This window comes from Micropterus dolomieu, unplaced genomic scaffold (assembly GCF_021292245.1).
Source record: "Micropterus dolomieu isolate WLL.071019.BEF.003 ecotype Adirondacks unplaced genomic scaffold, ASM2129224v1 contig_14130, whole genome shotgun sequence".
In the NCBI taxonomy this organism is placed as follows: Eukaryota; Metazoa; Chordata; class Actinopteri; order Centrarchiformes; family Centrarchidae; genus Micropterus; species Micropterus dolomieu.
This window is the reverse complement of record NW_025743116.1, coordinates 10,927-30,496: the sequence shown is the minus strand read 5'-3', so window position 1 is coordinate 30,496 and position 19,570 is coordinate 10,927. Positions and strand designations below refer to the sequence as shown.

Genomic DNA, 19,570 nt, shown 5'->3' with positions numbered 1-19,570 from the left:
CTTATGTGCAGCTGGACCTTTACATCTTAATCATATTACACATAAAAGAAGAGCCCAAAAAATTCATCACAGAGATTTGAACTACAATAAGAACACTGTGAAGACAATTAGGCTACCAATTCACTCCATGCGATGCCAACAAGCCTCCCTGGCTTTGTCGGCCGCCACGATATTAGATTTAACCGTTGTCTTTACATTCATCATTTCCTGACACCACCAACGTGCGTTCCTCTGGAGAAATACGGAGCATGCGCCGTTGCGAAAAAAGTCTACATGCACGGCTGAACGCGTCGCTTTTATGCGAACGCGCACCAAGTCCAATTAAGTTAACACGGACTCAACTAACCAACGTCTGATCCACCGTCGTAGTTTAACTGCAGTGTAGGAGGTCAGTTTGTTACCCTGAGTTTGCCCGATAACCCCGAGTTAACTCTGAGGAGGTTGAACTCCCTTCTACAGGCCACAGGGTTCCCTCTGTGTTCACAGGGTAAACTGTGGTGGCCCGGTCTTACAGGGTTTACCCTAGGTATAAACAGCGTCACAATCACCACTTCATAATTTATTTTTTTATAATTTTTTATTATATTCCAGCAGAGTTATATTAATTTTTATGATCAGTGGGACAGATACACACACACACACTCTCCGCTCCCTTCCAGCTTCATTAAGCCTTCAAAAACCTGTTATTATGCATTTTTCTTTGCCGTTTCAGTAGCACGATCAAGGCTCTGTTGTTTCCCGTTCGGTTTGGCAAACAGGAGAGTAACATTTTCGTCTTTTAAATAGTATTTTCTCGCGCGCTTTCCTGATCACATGAACTGCACAATTATGGTTTTTGGTAAAAAAATTATTTGTGATGCAAATAACTGTTTCAGGGGGAGGAAAATGTTTGTGGAGATGGATATAATTATTGTTGAAAATATGTCTAAGTGTAATAAATATAAATCCTTTTCTGTAGTTCGTAAATTGTGTAAATAATTGTTGAGCCCAGTGGGCGGGGCTACTGGCTTTAAAAGTTGCAGCTGTGGGCCTGTGAAGTCAGTCCTGGCCTGGTGACAGAGGAGGTAACTAGTGAGCTGTGTTTTTGTGGGGAGAGAGAAGTTGAGTTACTGAAGAACTCTTTTTCTAACTTTATTATTGAGTAAGTTGTGAAAAAGGTTTCACTGTTTGCACTTTGGCCTATTAAAAATCACGTCACTGTTTTTCGACTATGCCTGTGTTTTTCCCAATTTTTGAGGAGTTTGGAAGAGAACTCCGCTACAATCAGATAAATCTTTTTTCATTTTAAAATGTCTCTCCTCGATGCAGAGGATCCTGGAGCTGGAGGCCATGTTGTTTGAGGCTCTGCAACAGGAGGAGGAGTCCAGGATGGAGGGATTAAAGATGGAGGGTCGTCTGTCTGAAACACTGACGGAGGAAGAGAGGGAGGAGCTTAAGAGAGCAATGGACCAATGGAAACGGAGTGTGATGTTCGAGCTGCGAGAGAGAGACGCCCAGATCCTCAGAGAGAGGATGGAACTACTGCAACTCACACAACAGGTAAACATTAGAACAACAGGTAAATTTTAGAATAACAGGTAAACTTTAGAACAACAGGTAGACTTTAGAACAACAGGTAGACATTAGAACAACAGGTTCATACCTGATAGATAAATGTTTATCTGTGGGTGCTGTATGTTTTATTTTGTGTAATGGACATGATGTTTGTATGTTTCACAGAGAAACAAGGAGCTGGAGGAATTTATAGAAGCACAGAAACGACAAATAAAAGAGTTGGAAGAGAAGGTAATGCTATGAAACTACTACCACTACTACTGCTACTACTACTACTACTGCTACCACTACCACTACCACCACCACCACTACTACTATTAGTACTACTACTTCTAAACTAAAGTCTAGTCTGGTTTTGGATGGACATTAATGTTCAATCAGTCGACAGCTGATAATCACCAATGGAAGCTAGCAGTAATTGCTCTCTGTGACTTTCAACTGACTCTCCTCTGTTTTCTTCTTTTTCTTTTAGTTTCTATTTCTGTTTCTTTTCTTCTCTTTGGCCTTTATCCTCTGGTCCTAACAGCAGCCGGTGAGTCCCACAGCAACATGGTTTACTGCAGGGCAAAGAGGGTTGTTTGGGTGGGGCAACAGGAGTAGCAGCATGGATAAACACGTCTACCAAAGGTGATTCCTGCAGGTAAACAGAGTGTACTTCAGGTATACAGGGTTTACTTCAGGTATACAGGGTGTAATTCAGGTATGCAGGGTGTACTTCAGGTATACAGGGTTTACTTCAGGTATGCAAGGTGTACTTCAGGTATACAGGGTTTACTTCAGGTAGTCAGGGTGTACTTCAGGTATACAGGGTTTACTTCAGGTATGCAGGGTTTACTTCAGGTATACAGGGTTTACTTCAGGTATACAGGGTGTAATTCAGGTATGCAGGGTGTACTTCAGGTATACAGGGTTTACTTCAGGTATGCAAGGTGTACTTCAGGTATACAGGGTTTACTTCAGGTAGTCAGGGTGTACTTCAGGTATACAGGGTTTACTTCAGGTATGCAGGGTTTACTTCAGGTATACAGGGTTTACTTCAGGTATACAGGGTGTAATTCAGGTATGCAGGGTGTACTTCAGGTATACAGGGTTTACTTCAGGTATGCAAGGTGTACTTCAGGTATACAGGGTTTACTTCAGGTAGTCAGGGTGTACTTCAGGTATACAGGGTTTACTTCAGGTATGCAGGGTTTACTTCAGGTATACAGGGTTTACTTCAGGTATACAGGGTGTAATTCAGGTATGCAGGGTGTACTTCAGGTATACAGGGTTTACTTCAGGTATGCAAGGTGTACTTCAGGTATACAGGGTTTACTTCAGGTAGTCAGGGTGTACTTCAGGTATACAGGGTTTACTTCAGGTATGCAGGGTTTACTTCAGGTATACAGGGTTTACTTCAGGTATACAGGGTGTAATTCAGGTATGCAGGGTGTACTTCAGGTATACAGGGTTTACTTCAGGTATGCAAGGTGTACTTCAGGTATACAGGGTTTACTTCAGGTAGTCAGGGTGTACTTCAGGTATACAGGGTTTACTTCAGGTATGCAGGGTTTACTTCAGGTATACAGGGTTTACTTCAGGTATACAGGGTGTAATTCAGGTATGCAGGGTGTACTTCAGGTATACAGGGTTTACTTCAGGTATGGAAGGTGTACTTCAGGTATACAGGGTTTACTTCAGGTATTCAGGGTGTACTTCAGGTATACAGAGTTTACTTCAGGTATGCAGGGTTTACTTCAGGTATGCATGGTGTACTTCAGGTATACAGGGTTTACTTCAGGTATACAGGGTTTACTTCAGATATGCAGGGTGTACTTCAGGTAAGCAGGGTGTACTTCAGGTATACAGGGTTTACTTCAGGTATGCAGGGTTTACTTCAGGTATGCATGGTGTACTTCAGGTATACAGGGTTTACTTCAGGTATACAGGGTTTACTTCAGATATGCAGGGTGTACTTCAGGTAAGCAGGGTGTACTTCAGGTATACAGGGTTTACTTCAGGTATGCAGGGTTTACTTCAGGTATGCATGGTGTACTTCAGGTATACAGGGTTTACTTCAGGTATACAGGGTTTACTTCAGATATGCAGGGTGTACTTCAGGTAAGCAGGGTGTACTTCAGGTATACAGGGTTTACTTCAGGTATGCAGGGTTTACTTCAGGTATGCATGGTGTACTTCAGGTATACAGGGTTTACTTCAGGTATACAGGGTTTACTTCAGATATGCAGGGTGTACTTCAGGTAAGCAGGGTGTACTTCAGGTATACAGGGTTTACTTCAGGTATGCAGGGTTTACTTCAGGTATGCATGGTGTACTTCAGGTATACAGGGTTTACTTCAGGTATACAGGGTTTACTTCAGATATGCAGGGTGTACTTCAGGTAAGCAGGGTGTACTTCAGGTATACAGGGTTTACTTCAGGTATGCAGGGTTTACTTCAGGTATGCATGGTGTACTTCAGGTATACAGGGTTTACTTCAGGTATACAGGGTTTACTTCAGATATGCAGGGTGTACTTCAGGTAAGCAGGGTGTACTTCAGGTATACAGGGTTTACTTCAGGTATGCATGGTGTACTTCAGGTATACAGGGTTTACTTCAGGTATACAGGGTTTACTTCAGGTATACAGGGTTTACTTCAGGTATGCAAGGTGTACTTCAGGTATGCAGGGTTTACTTCAGGTATGCAAGGTGTACTTCAGGTATACAGGGTGTACTTCAGGTATGCAGGGTGTCCCCCAGGTATGCAGGGTGTCCCCTAGGTATGCAGGGTGTACTTCAGGTATGCAGGGTGTCCCCTAGGTATGCAGGGTGTACTTCAGGTATGCAGGGTTTACTTCATGTATTCAGGGTTTACTTCAGGTATACAGGGTGTACTTCAGGTATGCAGGGTATCCCCCAGGTATACAGGGTGTACTTCAGGTATGCAGGGTATCCCCCGGGTGTACAGGGTGTACTTCAGGTATGCAGGGTATCCCCCGGGTGTACAGGGTGTACTTCAGGAATGCAGGGTATCCCCCAGGTGTACAGATTGTCCCCCAGGTATACAGGGTGTACTTCAGGTATGCAGGGTATCCCTCGGGTTTACTTCAGGTATGCATGGTGTACTTCAGGTATACAGGGTTTACTTCAGGTATGCAGGGTGTAATTCAGATATGCAGGGTGTACTTCAGGTATGCATGGTGTACTTCAGGTATACAGGGTTTACTTCAGGTATACAGGGTATCCCCCAGGTATGCAGGGTGTACTTCAGGTATGCAGGGTATCCCTCGGGTTTACTTCAGGTATGCATGGTGTACTTCAGGTATACAGGGTTTACTTCAGGTATGCAGGGTGTAATTCAGATATGCAGGGTGTACTTCAGGTATGCATGGTGTACTTCAGGTATACAGGGTTTACTTCAGGTATACAGGGTATCCCCCGGGTGTACAGGGTGTACTTCAGGTATGCAGGGTATCCCCCGGGTGTACAGGGTGTACTTCAGGTATGCAGGGTATCCCCCGGGTGTACAGGGTGTACTTCAGGTATACAGGGTGTACTTCAGGTATGCAGGGTATCCCCCAGGTATACAGGGTGTACTTCAGGTATGCAGGGTATCCCCCGGGTGTACAGGGTGTACTTCAGGAATGCAGGGTATCCCCCAGGTGTACAGGTTGTCCCCCAGGTATACAGGGTGTACTTCAGGTATGCAGGGTATCCCTCGGGTGTACAGGTTGTCCCCCAGGTATACAGGGTGTACTTCAGGTATGCAGGGTATCCCCCGGGTATACAGGGTGTACTTCAGGTATGGAGGGTATCCCTCGGGTGTACAGGTTTCTGTACGTTACTGTGTTTTAGTTTTACAGCTGTAAATGTTATTATTAATCAATATACATTCTACAATATAAATAACTTTTATTATATAATTATTTCAATATAAATAATTGATATCTTCAGATGGTGTCTGTGTTTTAGTGTCTAGGCCCCAGAGTCCAGCAGCTGAACACTCAGCAGGATCAGACCAAACGACAGGAGGACTCAGAGGATTCAGAGTTTGGGACCAGCAGCGTACTGACTGAGGCACGTTGGCTTCACTGCCCCACTGACCTGCCTCTGGCTGTTGTCAGCCAATCAGAGCAGAGCCCAGCTGTCAGCTGACTCTGGAACTACACCGTCACACCTCAAGGACGGCAACAGATGAACGCTGTGTTTCTGACAAGTGACCAGCAACCGGCAACGTCCTAACTAGCTTCCTGTTAGCTACTGTTAGCTACACCTGATATGCAGCTTACAAACACACATTCTGGCCTCAGGGGCCATCTGGACCAACGTGGCCTCAGAAGGCCCGCCGGACTGACGTGGTGCTGACCTCATACAGTTTTAGCTCAGCTGGCTGATTTTAAATATATCTGGCAAAGTTAGCTGAATTCATCCAGCTAACGCAGCTAGCTGACGTCAGTGTTCAGGGGGCTGATGGTCATCAGGTTAACGAAGCTGCAGAGACAGACAGGTGGGGGAACTAGTTCAGGAAAGTGGTTACTAAGTTACCTTGATGAGTTGAATCACAGTAGAAACCAATAGAAACTGTTGGAGCCTTCTTGTCTGTCCTGATAGAAGTTCAGTTGAATTTAACTTTGTTCTGATTGGCTGGAGAGGGGTTAACACTGTCCAGCCTCTCAGCTGCACTCTGGATCTGTGGATCTGAGGTTACAGTGTGTAACCTTCATTTAGTTTCAGCCCGCTAGAATCACCACGGGACCAAAACCTGATGAAGGATACGCGTCTTCATGACGTCAGGAGGTCTGATGGAGCTCAGAGCTGCTGAACTGTTCAAGAGAACACATCTGAAGAAGCATGAAGACACGTCAGGTTCAGGAAGGAACCTGCTACAGGGTTTACATGGGAGCCGGTCTTTGAACCAGATCATAGTGTGGGGAGATTTCACAGTAAAGTACAACGTCAGTTCTTCACAGACCTACTGAATAATGGAGAATAATTTCACAAAACAAATATCTTACATAGAAATGATATAATAATACAAAGATTATCAATATTATTATATGAATTCTTCATTTTACTCTGCTACTAGAGATAATCAGGACATTTGATATTGAAATGATGATCTGATCAAATGAAATCTGACAACAGGAAGTGAGTTAAAGTTAAGAACAGAAATAAAAAGTAAATAATGCCTTAAGATTCGTAGTTTGGTTCGTTTTCTGCATGTCAGAAGTTTCAAATTAATTTCAAGCCACTCTCATTCCCAGGTCACGTTTCAGCGTCTGGTACCAACGCACATGGCGCCCTTTAGCGCCATAGTTCAACGCTGAAAGTGCTATGACTAAAAGAGCAGTCAGAGTAAAGAGGTTGGATGGTGGGACAAAGACTTTAACCAGGAGACCGGTGTTTGTTTTCTGTGTAAAACAAAAAGTCAACATTGATTGTTTTTAGTGATGCGTAACTGACATAAGTTATGTAAGTAACATAGTTATTTTAACAACATTTACAGCTTGCTTTATTTTGAAAGTCTTACCAGACATATTTATTCTTGCTAACCTGACATGCACAAAAATAATGCTAAAGGGTTCCCAAGGCGTTAAAGAGTGACGCCACGGGGTCTGACCAAGCGTCCGTATGTGAGGAGTTGGGAAGAGAAGGGGTTGTTCATTTTGGGAGCGATTTGTCATTTCAATATCAAATTCCTTTGTTTTTCTTTCCACTCTTCACTCTGAGGTGATGACGGAACCTGATTTATTCACCGTGTGAAATGTTTCCTCTGTGTGAATTATCTTCTGTTGTCCTGCAGCGTCCGCAGAGCTAAACTGAACCAACACAGCGTTTAAGAAACCGGACCCTGCTGCTGTACTTTTATTATTCCAGATGATATTTTTCTATCTCTGCTGTGAGTCAGTGAACACCTGAAGAGTCGGCTGTCTGATGAGATCACAGATTAAACAGTGGCGGAGACAAAACTTTGTTTGTGTTTTGCTGTTTAACCGTTGAGATAATGTCGCATACATACAGCGGATCATGTAAGTACTGCGTATGCATAGTACTGTGTGTACTGCACTGTATGTGTACTGCACTATGTGATACTGTCAGAAACACACATCGAGTATACCAGATTCTGTCAGACAGGACACTTTGTTATGGTCCACTGAGTGCGTGTTAGTGTGTGTGTGTGTGTGTGTGTGTGTGTGTGTGTGTGTGACAGTGTAGATAAAGTGAATGTGACAGGCAAAGATATTCAGTTCACTCTGCAGCGTCTGAAGAGCTGCAGTAATGAGCACTGACCTGAGTGTGTGTGTGTGTGTGTTTGTTTTGCTATATTCATGGGGTCTAAAAACTGGGATTCCGCTATACTTGTGGGGTCCAACTAGCTTTATGGGGACCAAAATGCTGGACCCCTCCAGTTTAAAGCTCTGTTAAAGGGTTGAGACTGGGTTTAGGGCTCCATTATGTCAACGGCGGGTCCCCAGAAAGACAGTACCACGAGGCTGTGTCAAGCGAACAGGGCCGTGAGTCTCTTTGTGTTCACTGGACGTGAAACATTCGGAGCACCCGCTGTGATGTCACGTGATGTCAGACTTCCCTCCTAACACCAGGACGTTCTTCAGCCGATAAGAAACCAACAGCAGCTAATGAGAAATCAATGGAACAGCTCAGCAGGATCGTTTTTTATAATGCTTTTTAAAAGAAATCTCTTTGAGGCCCGAGGGCTTTTCCCATGCCGCTGACCTGGAGACACCTGGAGACACACACAGGGGTGGAGTTTCTCTTCCAGGTTTGAACTTTTCCTTGTGCCCCTAAATGATGTTTCCGACTCGTGGGTTCTTCAGATGTGAGGAAAACCTTCAGAGTTTGTTCAAAAGGATTCAAACTGACAGCCGCTCATGACGATCTGATTGGTTGATCCTCCTCCTCCTCCTGCTCGTTTCTCCTCTCAGTCTCATTTTGAGGTCACAGTTCCTCCATGACCTCCTTTTTACTCTCCTCCTCCCTCTGGTCTCCTCATTTATCGCCTGAGGTCTTCAGCCAACCCTCCTCCTCCTCCTCCTCTTCCTCCTCCTCCTCCTCCTCTCCTTGTCTGGTCTCGGATCAGATCTGTCCATGATGTCTGAGAGGAGGTGTTCTCAGGAGGACGACTGCTCCTCTCTCCTCTCCCGGCTGGGTTCGGACTCTCCTCGTCCTCGGATGAAGTATGGAGGGATGTTCTGCAGCGTCGAAGGAGCTTTCGAGAACAAAACCCTGAACTTTGAGTCGTTCAGTCCGCAGACGCAGCGTCGCCGGGCCACTCGCAGCCTCGCTGGCGGAGACACAGAGAGAGGAGGCGGGCAGACGGTGGTGTTTCCCTCCGGACACGCCCGGGAAAACTACGGCAAGAGAGAGGTTAAAATGACTTTAATGTTCTTTATTATTATGATTTCTTAATGTTTCAGTCACTGAGATCAGATTACAGGACGATGCAGAGAAACAAAGAAACCCACCTGTGCTGGAAGAAGTACGCAGACTACCCAGTTATATATCCTGTACTTCAGCAAAGGTACCAATACTACACGGTAAAAATCCTCCTTTACAAGTTAAAGTCCTGCATTCACAGTCCTCATTCAGTAAAACAGAACAACTCGTGACATGTCAGGGTTTGGGGTAAAACCAGGAACCAGTTCAGGTGAGGAGGGATTCTGTCTGCTGACTGGCTGAGGGAGGAGCCGGCGTGGATGATAAAAGCCTAGAAACATGAAACAGCTGATCAGAAACCATGGAGTTCAGGGAAAGGGCGAGTTCTGAGCATGTGCAGAACAAAACTGCATAACCCATTTATTATTGTATTATTTATATTAATATTTAATGATTTCATTACTGGGAAAATATCCCACAAATTATAATAATATAAATTATTCATATTGTCACATGTTTAAAGATATTTAACATTAATATTCAATTATTTTAAAGGATTTAATTTAAAGGACGAGGAGATTTTTGTCAACACCATCAGAAACAGAAATGTCAAAAAAATTATTTTGAATGACCTTATCATAGATATTTTTACTCTTAGCTGTTTCTTGGTTCTCTTAATTGTATACACGTTTTTAAATGAATCATATCTCCTTTTAAAAGTTAGATTTGTCAATGTTTAATGATTACGGTTTAGTAATTCAAAACATAAAGCTATTTTGTGGCAATTGCTTGAAATTCAATACATGAAACTGAATAACAGTAATATCAAATGTTAGGAAGTAATATCACTAAAGTAAATATATACTGAAATGAAGAATAATGCACTTCAGTGGCATTTGTCAACAGCATCTTAGAGAGAGTCAACACCGTCAGACACAAATCCTGACGGAGTTGACAAAATACCATACTTCCCCTCAAAACACGTGTGCTCATCACAGGAGCCATCGTGTTTATCATTAGTTGCTTGTGACCTCTATAATCTACATAGATTAAGAATTTATAGCAGAGAATATGATACAAATCTTGCATTACATTAATTATGGTGTTGACACACTACGAATGTGACATGCAAGGTTTCAACAAGTAGGTATGAAATATATAGAATCTAAACAACTTACCAGAGCTGGAGCATTAGAAAGAACAAGGAAGTGATAAAGGGCTCCTCAGAGTTTTAGCAGCCTTCAATTATTCCAGATTTTTTTTTTTTTGACGGACAAAAACCCGGGACACAAGTTAAATCGTCTAAAACGTACATTAAAATCAGTTTTAAATTGTAACTTTTGATACTTAGAAAATATTTACTGAACTACTAACAAAAAGTTAGTATAATGGTTCATTTTGCATTACTTTTAATTCTTTTTAAGCTATTGTAATGTAATGACACGGACAAGGATTTTTACAGGCACTGGTCACATATTATATCATTTATAATAAAAAAAAATATAAAACAACATGAAATAAATAATTGGGTGTGCTAAAACCCAAAAAAAGTTTTCTGGTTAAATGTATGAATAATATTATGTAAATGTGTTTTATCTGGTGGACATGTTTTGTTCCAGATCTCAAGAATCACAAATTTTAAGGTATTTGTACGTCAGTAGTATTCTGAGTAGTTTAAAGGGGGAGCTGTGTTTGTTACGCATTAATGAGTTTAGATCCAGGTCACAGGTCAACCTGAGCGGTCAAAGCAACGCTATGAAAGAAAAAAAGGGAAGCAGATGTTTCACATCAAGTCATTTCCACTTCTTCAAAGACATTCAAGCGATGAGCGGAACGACATCACGGAGGCTTACGAGGATCAGCCGGTTAGCAGGAGCGTTTGGCCCGGCTGCAGACCTGCAGAGAGGATCCGCCTCCGCTGCCTGATGATGGCTGAATAATGAGGACTCCAGACGTGGACTCAGAGGGCCACAGTTTAACACCCAGCTGAAGATGTTAAACTCGTTCGTAAGTTCATGTGAACACAGACCTGGTCCCACATTTTAAATCACGACATGACAGCTAGTGAAATAAAGACCTTAGTTTAGATGCAAATTCCTGGTCTTGTTACATATGGAGACGTGTTTTGTTTTGAATCTTGAAGACTTGGCTTTGCACCCAAAGACTTCAAAACACGGCTTTGTCCTGTCTGGCCTGTCCGTCTCCGGGACAGAAATCCCCTGTGCCGGTCTGTGTAGGGGACCGTCGAGGAGACTGGAGGAGCTGTTCTGTTTTTAGTTGTTCACAGTTTTCTGGTTTTGTTTGATGTGAGGGTGACTGACGTGTCGAGGACGTCTTACACTGGCTGGAGATTAATGGACTGGAGGACCACAGATCAGCATTCATATATACAGAGACGCAGGGTTTGGTCTGGCCCTGAATGCTTCCTGGGTTGGACTGAAGAGGATCTTCCAGCTGATGGAGCTCATGAACGCCTGAACGCAGTGTTGTTGAATCTGTGAGCCACGAAACAGAAATCTGATTCTTTAAACAGTCAGAGAAGCTCACGATCCATCATTACAGTCCAACCTTTTATCTGACAGCTGCTGGTCTCCTTCTACCTCCTTCAACACCGCTGGAAGGCCGAACATTAAGTTTTCATGCGGCACAGATCTGATGACAACAAGTCACATGGATCTGTTCCCAATCGGCCACTTTCATATGTGGTCCAAGTCAGATCCAGGTCAGGTCTGGATCTGCGGGAGAGACCAGGAGATGTTTCGCTGCTGAACTCTCTCCTTCTTTAAACTTTCTCTTCAGAGATGCAGAGGACGTAAGGAACCAGAGCACAAAGGTTCCTCCACAGTTTCACATTGAAGGATCTTGTAGAACGGAGTACTTGGGTGTGAAAGCAGTACTTTTACTTGAAGTACCTTTACATGGTTGTATTTGAACTTTTACTGGAGTTTAAATTCGATCAGTGAATCAGAATCAAATCAAATGACCAACAGGGACAGGACTGTCTCCTCCACAGCAGTTAGATGACCAATCAGCATCCAGCACATAAACTACTTCCGGGGTCTCCTTTCAAAATAAAAGCAGTTATGACTGATGTAGCGTCTCCACTTTATTTAAATTGATTAAAGTTTATTTCCTGTCGTTTGGATGGAACCACAGACATGACGTGAGACAAGGACGGCTGGCAGACTTCAGTCTCTTTGAGTCTGCTGCGATCACAGAAAGCTTCTTCAGTAAATCTATTTCAGGCTGACCGGAGATCAGTTCAGAAACTGAATGGTCATTTTCCCTTTACAGCATCTGATTGAAGATCTGCTGCTTCTCCTCTGAATGATTAATAACTGAGGTGTTTGGCAGTCCTGCTTTACATTAATGAGGAGGAAGAAGAATCTGAGGAGAGGACACAGAGTACTTTCACAGTGTGGTAGTACTTTTACTTCAGTCAGTGAGTACTTGTCCCACCTGTGATTGCTCTGTGTGTACATTTCCTTCTCTGCAGGAAACTTGTCAGAACATCATGAGAAAGTTCCGACCTGTGACTCAAACCTTAAATAAAGATAATGTTCGTCTCCGAGGCTTTTATTTTGAAGCTCCACACCGGAAGCCCTGTGTGCGTGTATTGTCGGCAGTGTGACGTCAGAGCTGACGGGAACAACAATAGCAGACAGAGAGTGAGCGAGCGGATCAATCAGCCGATCACAGATCGATCAGGATGTCGTTCCAGCCCAAGAAGAGCAGCGCGAGACCCGCGGTAGGTCCAAGCCGGGCCGGGCCGGGCCGGGCCGAGATAACAGGATGCTGTTGGGCCGGTGAGGCAGGGTGCTGCAGCTCCGCCTGTCAATCACCGCGCCGTTAGAACCAGACCGAAGCAGGCCGGGGACCAGCCTGACCGGGCCAGGCCGGACCAGGCCGGACCGGGTCGGACCGGCCTGCTGGTGTGTGCAGCTGCTGCTGACCCGGCCCTGCTCGGCTCGGCTCGGCTCGGTGCAGCTGCAGATGATGCTGAGAGATGAATGAATGATGAAAAAACTGCTGCGTTCAGGGAAAGTGGGACATTTGAGCTTCTGATAAAAGGGAACCAATAATACTGTTTATCCTAAAAGCCACACCATCCTCGTGGGCGTGGCTGACAGTCAGAGACAGACTGGACCCCAAAAGCTCAAATTTAAAATAATTTTAAATTCTTCAACTGCGTTTCTGATCACATTTCAGAATAAAAGCACACAATGATAATGACGATAATCTTCATACCTGAGTCGTTATGTTATTAATATATTTCTGCATTTCATCGTTCAGATTTAGTTTTTTGTAGGAAAACTTTGAGTATTTGAACGGCTGCTTCAAATATAAAGAAGAGATGCAAATAATATAAAGGTTATTGACAAGTTATAATCCGGTAAGTGAACTTTTAAACGGATTTCTCTGTCTCAGAGTGGCGTTGAAAAAGAGGAACTAAGAAACAGTTTGATCACATGCTGGTGAACCGTGATGAGGCTTTCACAGCTTGTTTCTGCTGAAACAGTAAAAACATCCGTCAGTGCAGCTTTAAATACAGAGAGCAACTCATAAAGATATCAGCGTTAAATGTGAAATGGTGCATTATCCTGCTGGAAGCAGCCATCAGAAGATGTACGCTGTGGTCACAAAGGGATGGACATGGTCAGCAACAATACTCTAATATCCCCCACACCACTACACCACCATCCATGCTTTCATGTTGTTCACACCAAAGTCTGACCCGACCATCTGAATGTCGCAGCTGAAATCCAGACTCATCAGACCAGGAAACGTTTTTCCTTCGTCTGTTGTCCAGTGTTGGTGAGCCTGTGTGAACTGTAGCCTCAGCTTCCTGTTCTCAGCTGACAGGAGTGGCCCCCGGTGTGGTCTTCTGCTGCTGGAGCCCGTCTGCTTCGAGGTTCCACGTGTTGCACGTTCAGAGATGGTGTTCTGCATACCTTGGTTGTAACGAGTGGTTATTTGAGTTACTGTTGCCTTTCTGTCACCTGGAACCGGTCGGCCCATTCTCTTCTGACCTCTTCGTCCACACAACTGCAGCTCTCTGGATATTTTCTCTTTTCAGACCATTCTCTGTAAACCCTAGAGATGGCTGAGAGTGAGAATCCTAGCAGATCAGCAGTTTCTTGTTGTATTGACCACGTCTACATGCCTAAATGCTGCCATGTGATTGGCTGATTAGCTATTTGTGTTAACGAGCAAATGAACTGGTCCCTAATAAAGTGGCCGGTCAGTGTCAGTGTACATGTTTTTATGTGCTATTACAACTTTTAACTGTTTTTAATGAAACACGTGTTTAGAATGACTTTACCCAGCATCCTCTCTGTCCATCTCTTTCCAGGGCGACCGTCTGATCATCAAAGGAGGAAAGATCGTCAATGATGACCAGTCGTTCTACGCCGACATCTATGTGGAGGACGGGACCATCAAGTAAATAATCTGAATTATTAATAACTCTGGCTGTTTGTTTTGAGCAGCTGAGCGCACGTTCTTCTTGTCTGACCTATTTTCACCAGGTGTGCTGTGGGTCGACCTCCAGGTGTGCTGTGGGTCGACCCCCTGGTGTGCTGTGGGTCGACCTCCAGGTGTGCTGTGGGTCGACCTCCAGGTGTGCTGTGGGTCGACCTCCAGGTGTGCTGTGGGTCGACCCCCAGGTGTGCTGTGGGTCGACCTCCAGGTGTGCTGTGGGTCGACCCCCAGGTGTGCTGTGGGTCGAGCTCCAGGTGTGCTGTGGGTCGACCCCCTGGTGTGCTGTGGGTCGACCCCCTGGTGTGCTGTGGGTCGACCTCCAGGTGTGCTGTGGGTCGACCCCCAGGTGTGCTGTGGGTCGACCTCCAGGTGTGCTGTGGGTCGACCTCCAGGTGTGCTGTGGGTCGACCCCCTGGTGTGCTGTGGGTCGACCTCCAGGTGTGCTGTGGGTCGACCTCCAGTTGGACTGTCTCTGATATCATCAGACTTCGTGTCTTTCAGCAGGTTCTGATCAAACATTCTCCCACCTCGTCACATATTTGGTCAGACCCCATGGCGTCACTTTTTAACGCCCTGGGCACCATTTTGCAACGTGTAGCGCTCCACGGTCAAGTTAGCAACAATAGATATGCAGCGTCTGGTTAGACTTTCAAAATAAAACTAAATTGGTAATTTGGTTAGGGTTAGGCACTAAAACTAATTGGTTAGGTTAGATCGTGGTTTGGGTTAAAATAACTACTTTACTTACGTTACTTGCTGAGCTTACCTAACTTAAATAAAAACATTCTGTGTTGACTTTTTATTTCACAGGAAATGAACACCGGTCTCCTGGTTGAAAGGCCGTTTTCTGGCCCTTCGCCGACCCCATTAAACATCACCTACACCTACCTTCAGCGTTAAAAAATTACCCTACAGGGTTTCCCTCAGTGCGTTACAAACTGACGCAAACAGGTCTTCACCATGCGTCCATATGTGATGACTTCGGAGTGAGAACGGGTTGTGAAAACCCTCAGTTTCATAGTGTAGAATAAAATCATGTCTGGCATTTTTTTTGGTAGAAGCTTCAGTGAGTCATGATGACTGTGATCGTGGGTCGACCTCATGTCTTCATAGACTCACATGCATTAGGAGACTTCCACAAACCAATATGGCGACCGTATTGATACATTGCAGCAATGAACAGCAACATCCAATGCCATTTCCACGTGTAGATATCTATGGTTTGATAGTGGTTTTCTGACATCATCAGACTTCCTGTTGTGTGTCCTGATCATCATCAGACTTCCTGTCGTGTGTCCTGATCAGACAGATCGGTGAGAACCTGATCGTCCCGTCCGGCGTGAAGACAGTGGACGCTTACGGGCAGTTGGTGATCCCCGGAGGAGTCGACGCCAACACCAACCTGCAGGCTGCGCAGAAAGGCCTGAACCCGGCCGACGACTTCTACCACGGAACCAGAGCCGCCGTGTCGGGAGGAACCACCACCATCAGTCAGATTATTACCAATAGCCTACCAATACTTGTCAATACTGCTTCAGTCAGAGCACAGAAGTAATAATGCTGGTGGTTGTGTTCACAGTGGACCATGTGCTGGTGGAGCCCGGGACTAGTTTACTGTCAGCGTTTGAGCAGTGGAGGGAGACGGCAGAGCAGAGGGCGTGCTGCGACTTCTCTCTGCACCTGGACATCACTCGCTGGCATGAAGGACTGTACGAGGAGCTGGAGACCCTTATCAAAGACAAAGGTCAGGATGCTTCACTGAGCATCACTGGAGACACAAAAAGACAGAGTATGAATAGGGTATGAGGCTACTGCATAGGATACAAGGCAGCATAGGGCACAAGGATACAGCATACAGGAAAAGGCTACAGCATAGGATACAAGGCAGCATAGGGCACAAGGATACAGCATAGGGGAAAGGCTACAGCATAGGATACAAGGCAGCATAGGGCACAAGGATACAGCATAGGGGAAAAGGCTACAGCATAGGGGACAAGGCTACAGCATAGGGAAAAAGGCTACAGCATAGGGAACAAGGCTACAGCATAGGGAACAAGGCTACAGCATAGGGCACGAGGCTACAGCATAGGGTACGAGGCTACAGCATAGGGAACAAGGCTATGGCATAGGGTACGAGGCAGCATAGGGCACAAGGCTACAGCATAGGGTACGAGGCTATGGCATAGGATACGAGGCAGCATAGGGCACGAGGCTACAGCATAGGGTACGAGGCTATGGCATAGGGTACGAGGCAGCATAGGGCACAAGGCTACAGCATAGGGTACGAGGCTATGGCATAGGGTACAAGGCTACGCCATAAGGTATGAAGCTACAGCATAGGGAAAAAGGCTACAGCATAGGGAACAAGGCTACAGCATAGGGAACACGGCTACAGCATAGGGCACGAGGCTACAGCATAGGGTACGAGGCTACAGCATAGGGGAAAAGGCTACAGCATAGGGAACACGGCTACAGCATAGGGCACGAGGCTACAGCATAGGGTACGAGGCTACAGCATAGGGGAAAAGGCTACAGCATAGGGAACAAGGCTACAGCATAGGAAACAAGGCTATGGCATAGGGTACGAGGCTACGCCATAAGGTATGAAGCTACAGCATAGGGAAAAAGGCTACAGCATAGGGAACAAGGCTACAGCATATGGTACGAGGCAGCATAGGACATGAGGCTACAGCACAGGAAACAAAGCTACAGCATAGGGAATAAGGATACAGCATAGGGAACAAGGCTACAGCATAGGGTACAAGGCAGCAGAGAGGCAACAGCATAGGGTATGAGGCTACTGAATAGGGTACAAGGCAGCAGAGAGGCAACAGCATAGGGTATGAGGCCACAGCGTAGGGCAGTGGTCGGCACTAGGCGGCCCACGTGGCCAGTTTGCTTTGATAGCAGAAAAATAAAATTTTAATAAATTGATAGCGGCTGATTCTGAGATCTCAGTCATGACAGCAACAGTTACTCACATAATCCCTTCCTCTTATGTGATTGTGCCTCCAAAATAAAGCGCCAAACCAAGTTGCTGCTGGTTGGCGTCCATGTTTGTTTTGGTACAAGAAAACGCAACAGTTGGCGGTCTGCCGGGATTAAAGGGGTCATCTACCACCAGAGCTCCAGTGGTTCAGAGTGTTGTCATCAGGTTTTTGCACCTCTTTTCCTGTTGAGCACTAACGTCTCTGCAAGTTGGTGGAACTTGTTCAGGGGCGTTTCAAAGCTAAATCAGGGCTCCTGAACTTTGTGTTACAGGTGTGAACTCCTTCCTGCTCTTCATGGCCTACAAAGACAAATACCAGAGCTCCGACTCTCAGGTGAACTACGGTCACTATTGTTATTGTTTGTTTGTTTGTTGTTCGTTGTTGTTGTTGCTGAGGTTTCAGGTTTCTCTCAATCTGCTTACTGTTTTTGTGGTTTCAGCTCTACGAGGCATTCGGGGTCCTCCGGGATCTTGGAGCCATCGCACAGGTCCATGCTGAGAATGGTGACATCATTGATGAGGTACTACATTCTGACCAATGAGACAGTAGCTCTCGTTTTTATCAGCACGATCACACCAACACAGTGAATCCAAATTTGTTTGTGTTTCAGGAAGAGAAGAAGCTTCTCTGTCTTGGCATCACTGGACCTGAAGGACACGTTTTAGCTCACCCTGAGGAGGTACACACACCTGTAACACACCTGAGACACACCTGTAGCACACCTGAAACACACCTGTAGCACACCTGAGACACACCTGAGACACACCTGTAGCACACCTGAGACACACCTGAGACACACCTGTAGCACACCTGAGACACACCTGAGACACACCTGAGACACACCTGTAACACACCTGTAACACACCTGTGACACACCTGTAGCACACCTGAGACACACCTGTAGCACACCTGAGACACACCTGAGACACACCTGTAGCACACCTGAGACACACCTGAGACACACCTGTAGCACACCTGAGACACACCTGAGACACACCTGTAGCACACCTGAGACACACCTGTAGCACACCCTGTAGCACACCTGAGACACACCTGTAGCACACCTGTAGCACACCTGTAGCACACCCTGTAGCACACCTGAGACACACCTGTAGCACACCTGAGACACACCTGAGACACACCTGTAGCACACCTGAGACACACCTGAGACACACCTGTAGCACACCTGTAGCACACCTGAGACACATCTGAGACACACCTGTAGCACACCTGAGACACACCTGAGACACACCTGAGACACACCTGTAGCACACCTGTGTTGTCACGTCGTGTGTTGCTGATGGTGTGGGCGTGTTGTCGCGTTGTGTTCCAGGTGGAGACAGAGGCGGTGTATCGGGCCATCACAATCGCCAAACAGGCCAACTGTCCGCTGTACGTTACCAAGGTGATGAGCAAATCTGCTGCTGATGTCATCGCCAAAGCCAGGAAGAAAGGTGACATCGTCATTCTCATCTGTTTTTCATCACACCCTTTAATTCAGATTAAATTCAGAGTGGACTACACTTTTAATCTGGAGTCCCCAGAAACTGGCCAAGAACGTCCCATCTATTATCTGGGACTCTTGGCCTTGGGAGACCCTGTCCGGGGACACTGCCACCAACAACTCACAGGGATCCACCACAGTAAGGTGGGGGTTCTTGGAGAGGTGCTGAGCTGAAGGTTAAACATCCTGCTGTTTCTGTCCTCAGGTATGGTGGTGTATGGAGAGCCAATCACAGCCAGCCTGGCCACTGATGGATCTCACTATTGGTCCAAGGACTGGGCCACAGCTGCTGCCTTGGTCATGAGCCCTCCTCTTAACCCTGACCCTTCAACTCCACAGTACCTGACCTCCCTGTTAGCATGGTTAGTATGACCCCACCTCCCTGTTAGCATGGTTAGTATGACCCCACCTCTCTGTTAGCATGGTTAGTATGACCCCACCTCTCTGTTAGCATGGTTAGTATGACCCCACCTCTCTGTTAGCATGGTTAGTATGACCCCACCTCCCTGTTAGTATGGTTAGTATGACCCCACCTCCCTGTTAGCATGGTTAGTATGACCCCACCTCTCTGTTAGCATGGTTAGTATGACCCCACCTCTCTGTTAGCATGGTTAGTATGACCCCACCTCTCTGTTAGCATGGTTAGTATGACCCCACCTCCCTGTT

At 45.7% G+C, this 19,570-nt stretch overlaps 2 protein-coding genes across 4 annotated transcripts in view; both read left to right on the top strand.

The window, feature by feature from the left end:
* The first annotated feature begins 1,083 nt into the window (after positions 1–1,083).
* Positions 1,084–7,425, top strand: LOC123966733 (janus kinase and microtubule-interacting protein 3-like). 2 transcript variants are annotated; one of them, XM_046042860.1, is made up of 4 exons: positions 1,084–1,141; positions 1,309–1,539; positions 1,720–1,785; positions 5,507–7,425. In XM_046042860.1, exons 2-4 carry the CDS (start codon positions 1,330–1,332, stop codon positions 5,687–5,689), a joined length of 459 nt encoding a protein of 152 aa, XP_045898816.1. In that variant the 5' UTR covers positions 1,084–1,141; positions 1,309–1,329; the 3' UTR covers positions 5,690–7,425. The 2 variants fall into 2 exon arrangements, 1 of the variants encoding a protein (XP_045898816.1); XR_006824059.1 differs by lacking the exon at positions 1,084–1,141 and adding an exon at positions 2,027–2,086 and having other exon boundaries at positions 1,322–1,539.
* Positions 7,426–12,638: 5,213 nt separating this feature from the next.
* The window catches only part of dpysl4 (dihydropyrimidinase like 4), a 16,551-nt gene continuing 9,619 nt past the window's right edge, over positions 12,639–19,570 (top strand). For both annotated transcript variants that reach the window (XR_006824060.1, XM_046042861.1), the window contains exons 1-9: positions 12,639–12,677; positions 14,283–14,371; positions 15,716–15,900; positions 15,990–16,154; positions 17,672–17,733; positions 17,840–17,920; positions 18,011–18,079; positions 18,734–18,854; positions 19,110–19,266. Coding sequence is in view for 1 of the 2 variants with exons in the window: in XM_046042861.1 (XP_045898817.1) it covers positions 12,639–12,677; positions 14,283–14,371; positions 15,716–15,900; positions 15,990–16,154; positions 17,672–17,733; positions 17,840–17,920; positions 18,011–18,079; positions 18,734–18,854; positions 19,110–19,266 (968 nt within the window). In the remaining variant the exon portion in view is untranslated. The remainder of the gene's footprint in view (positions 12,678–14,282; positions 14,372–15,715; positions 15,901–15,989; positions 16,155–17,671; positions 17,734–17,839; positions 17,921–18,010; positions 18,080–18,733; positions 18,855–19,109; positions 19,267–19,570) is intronic.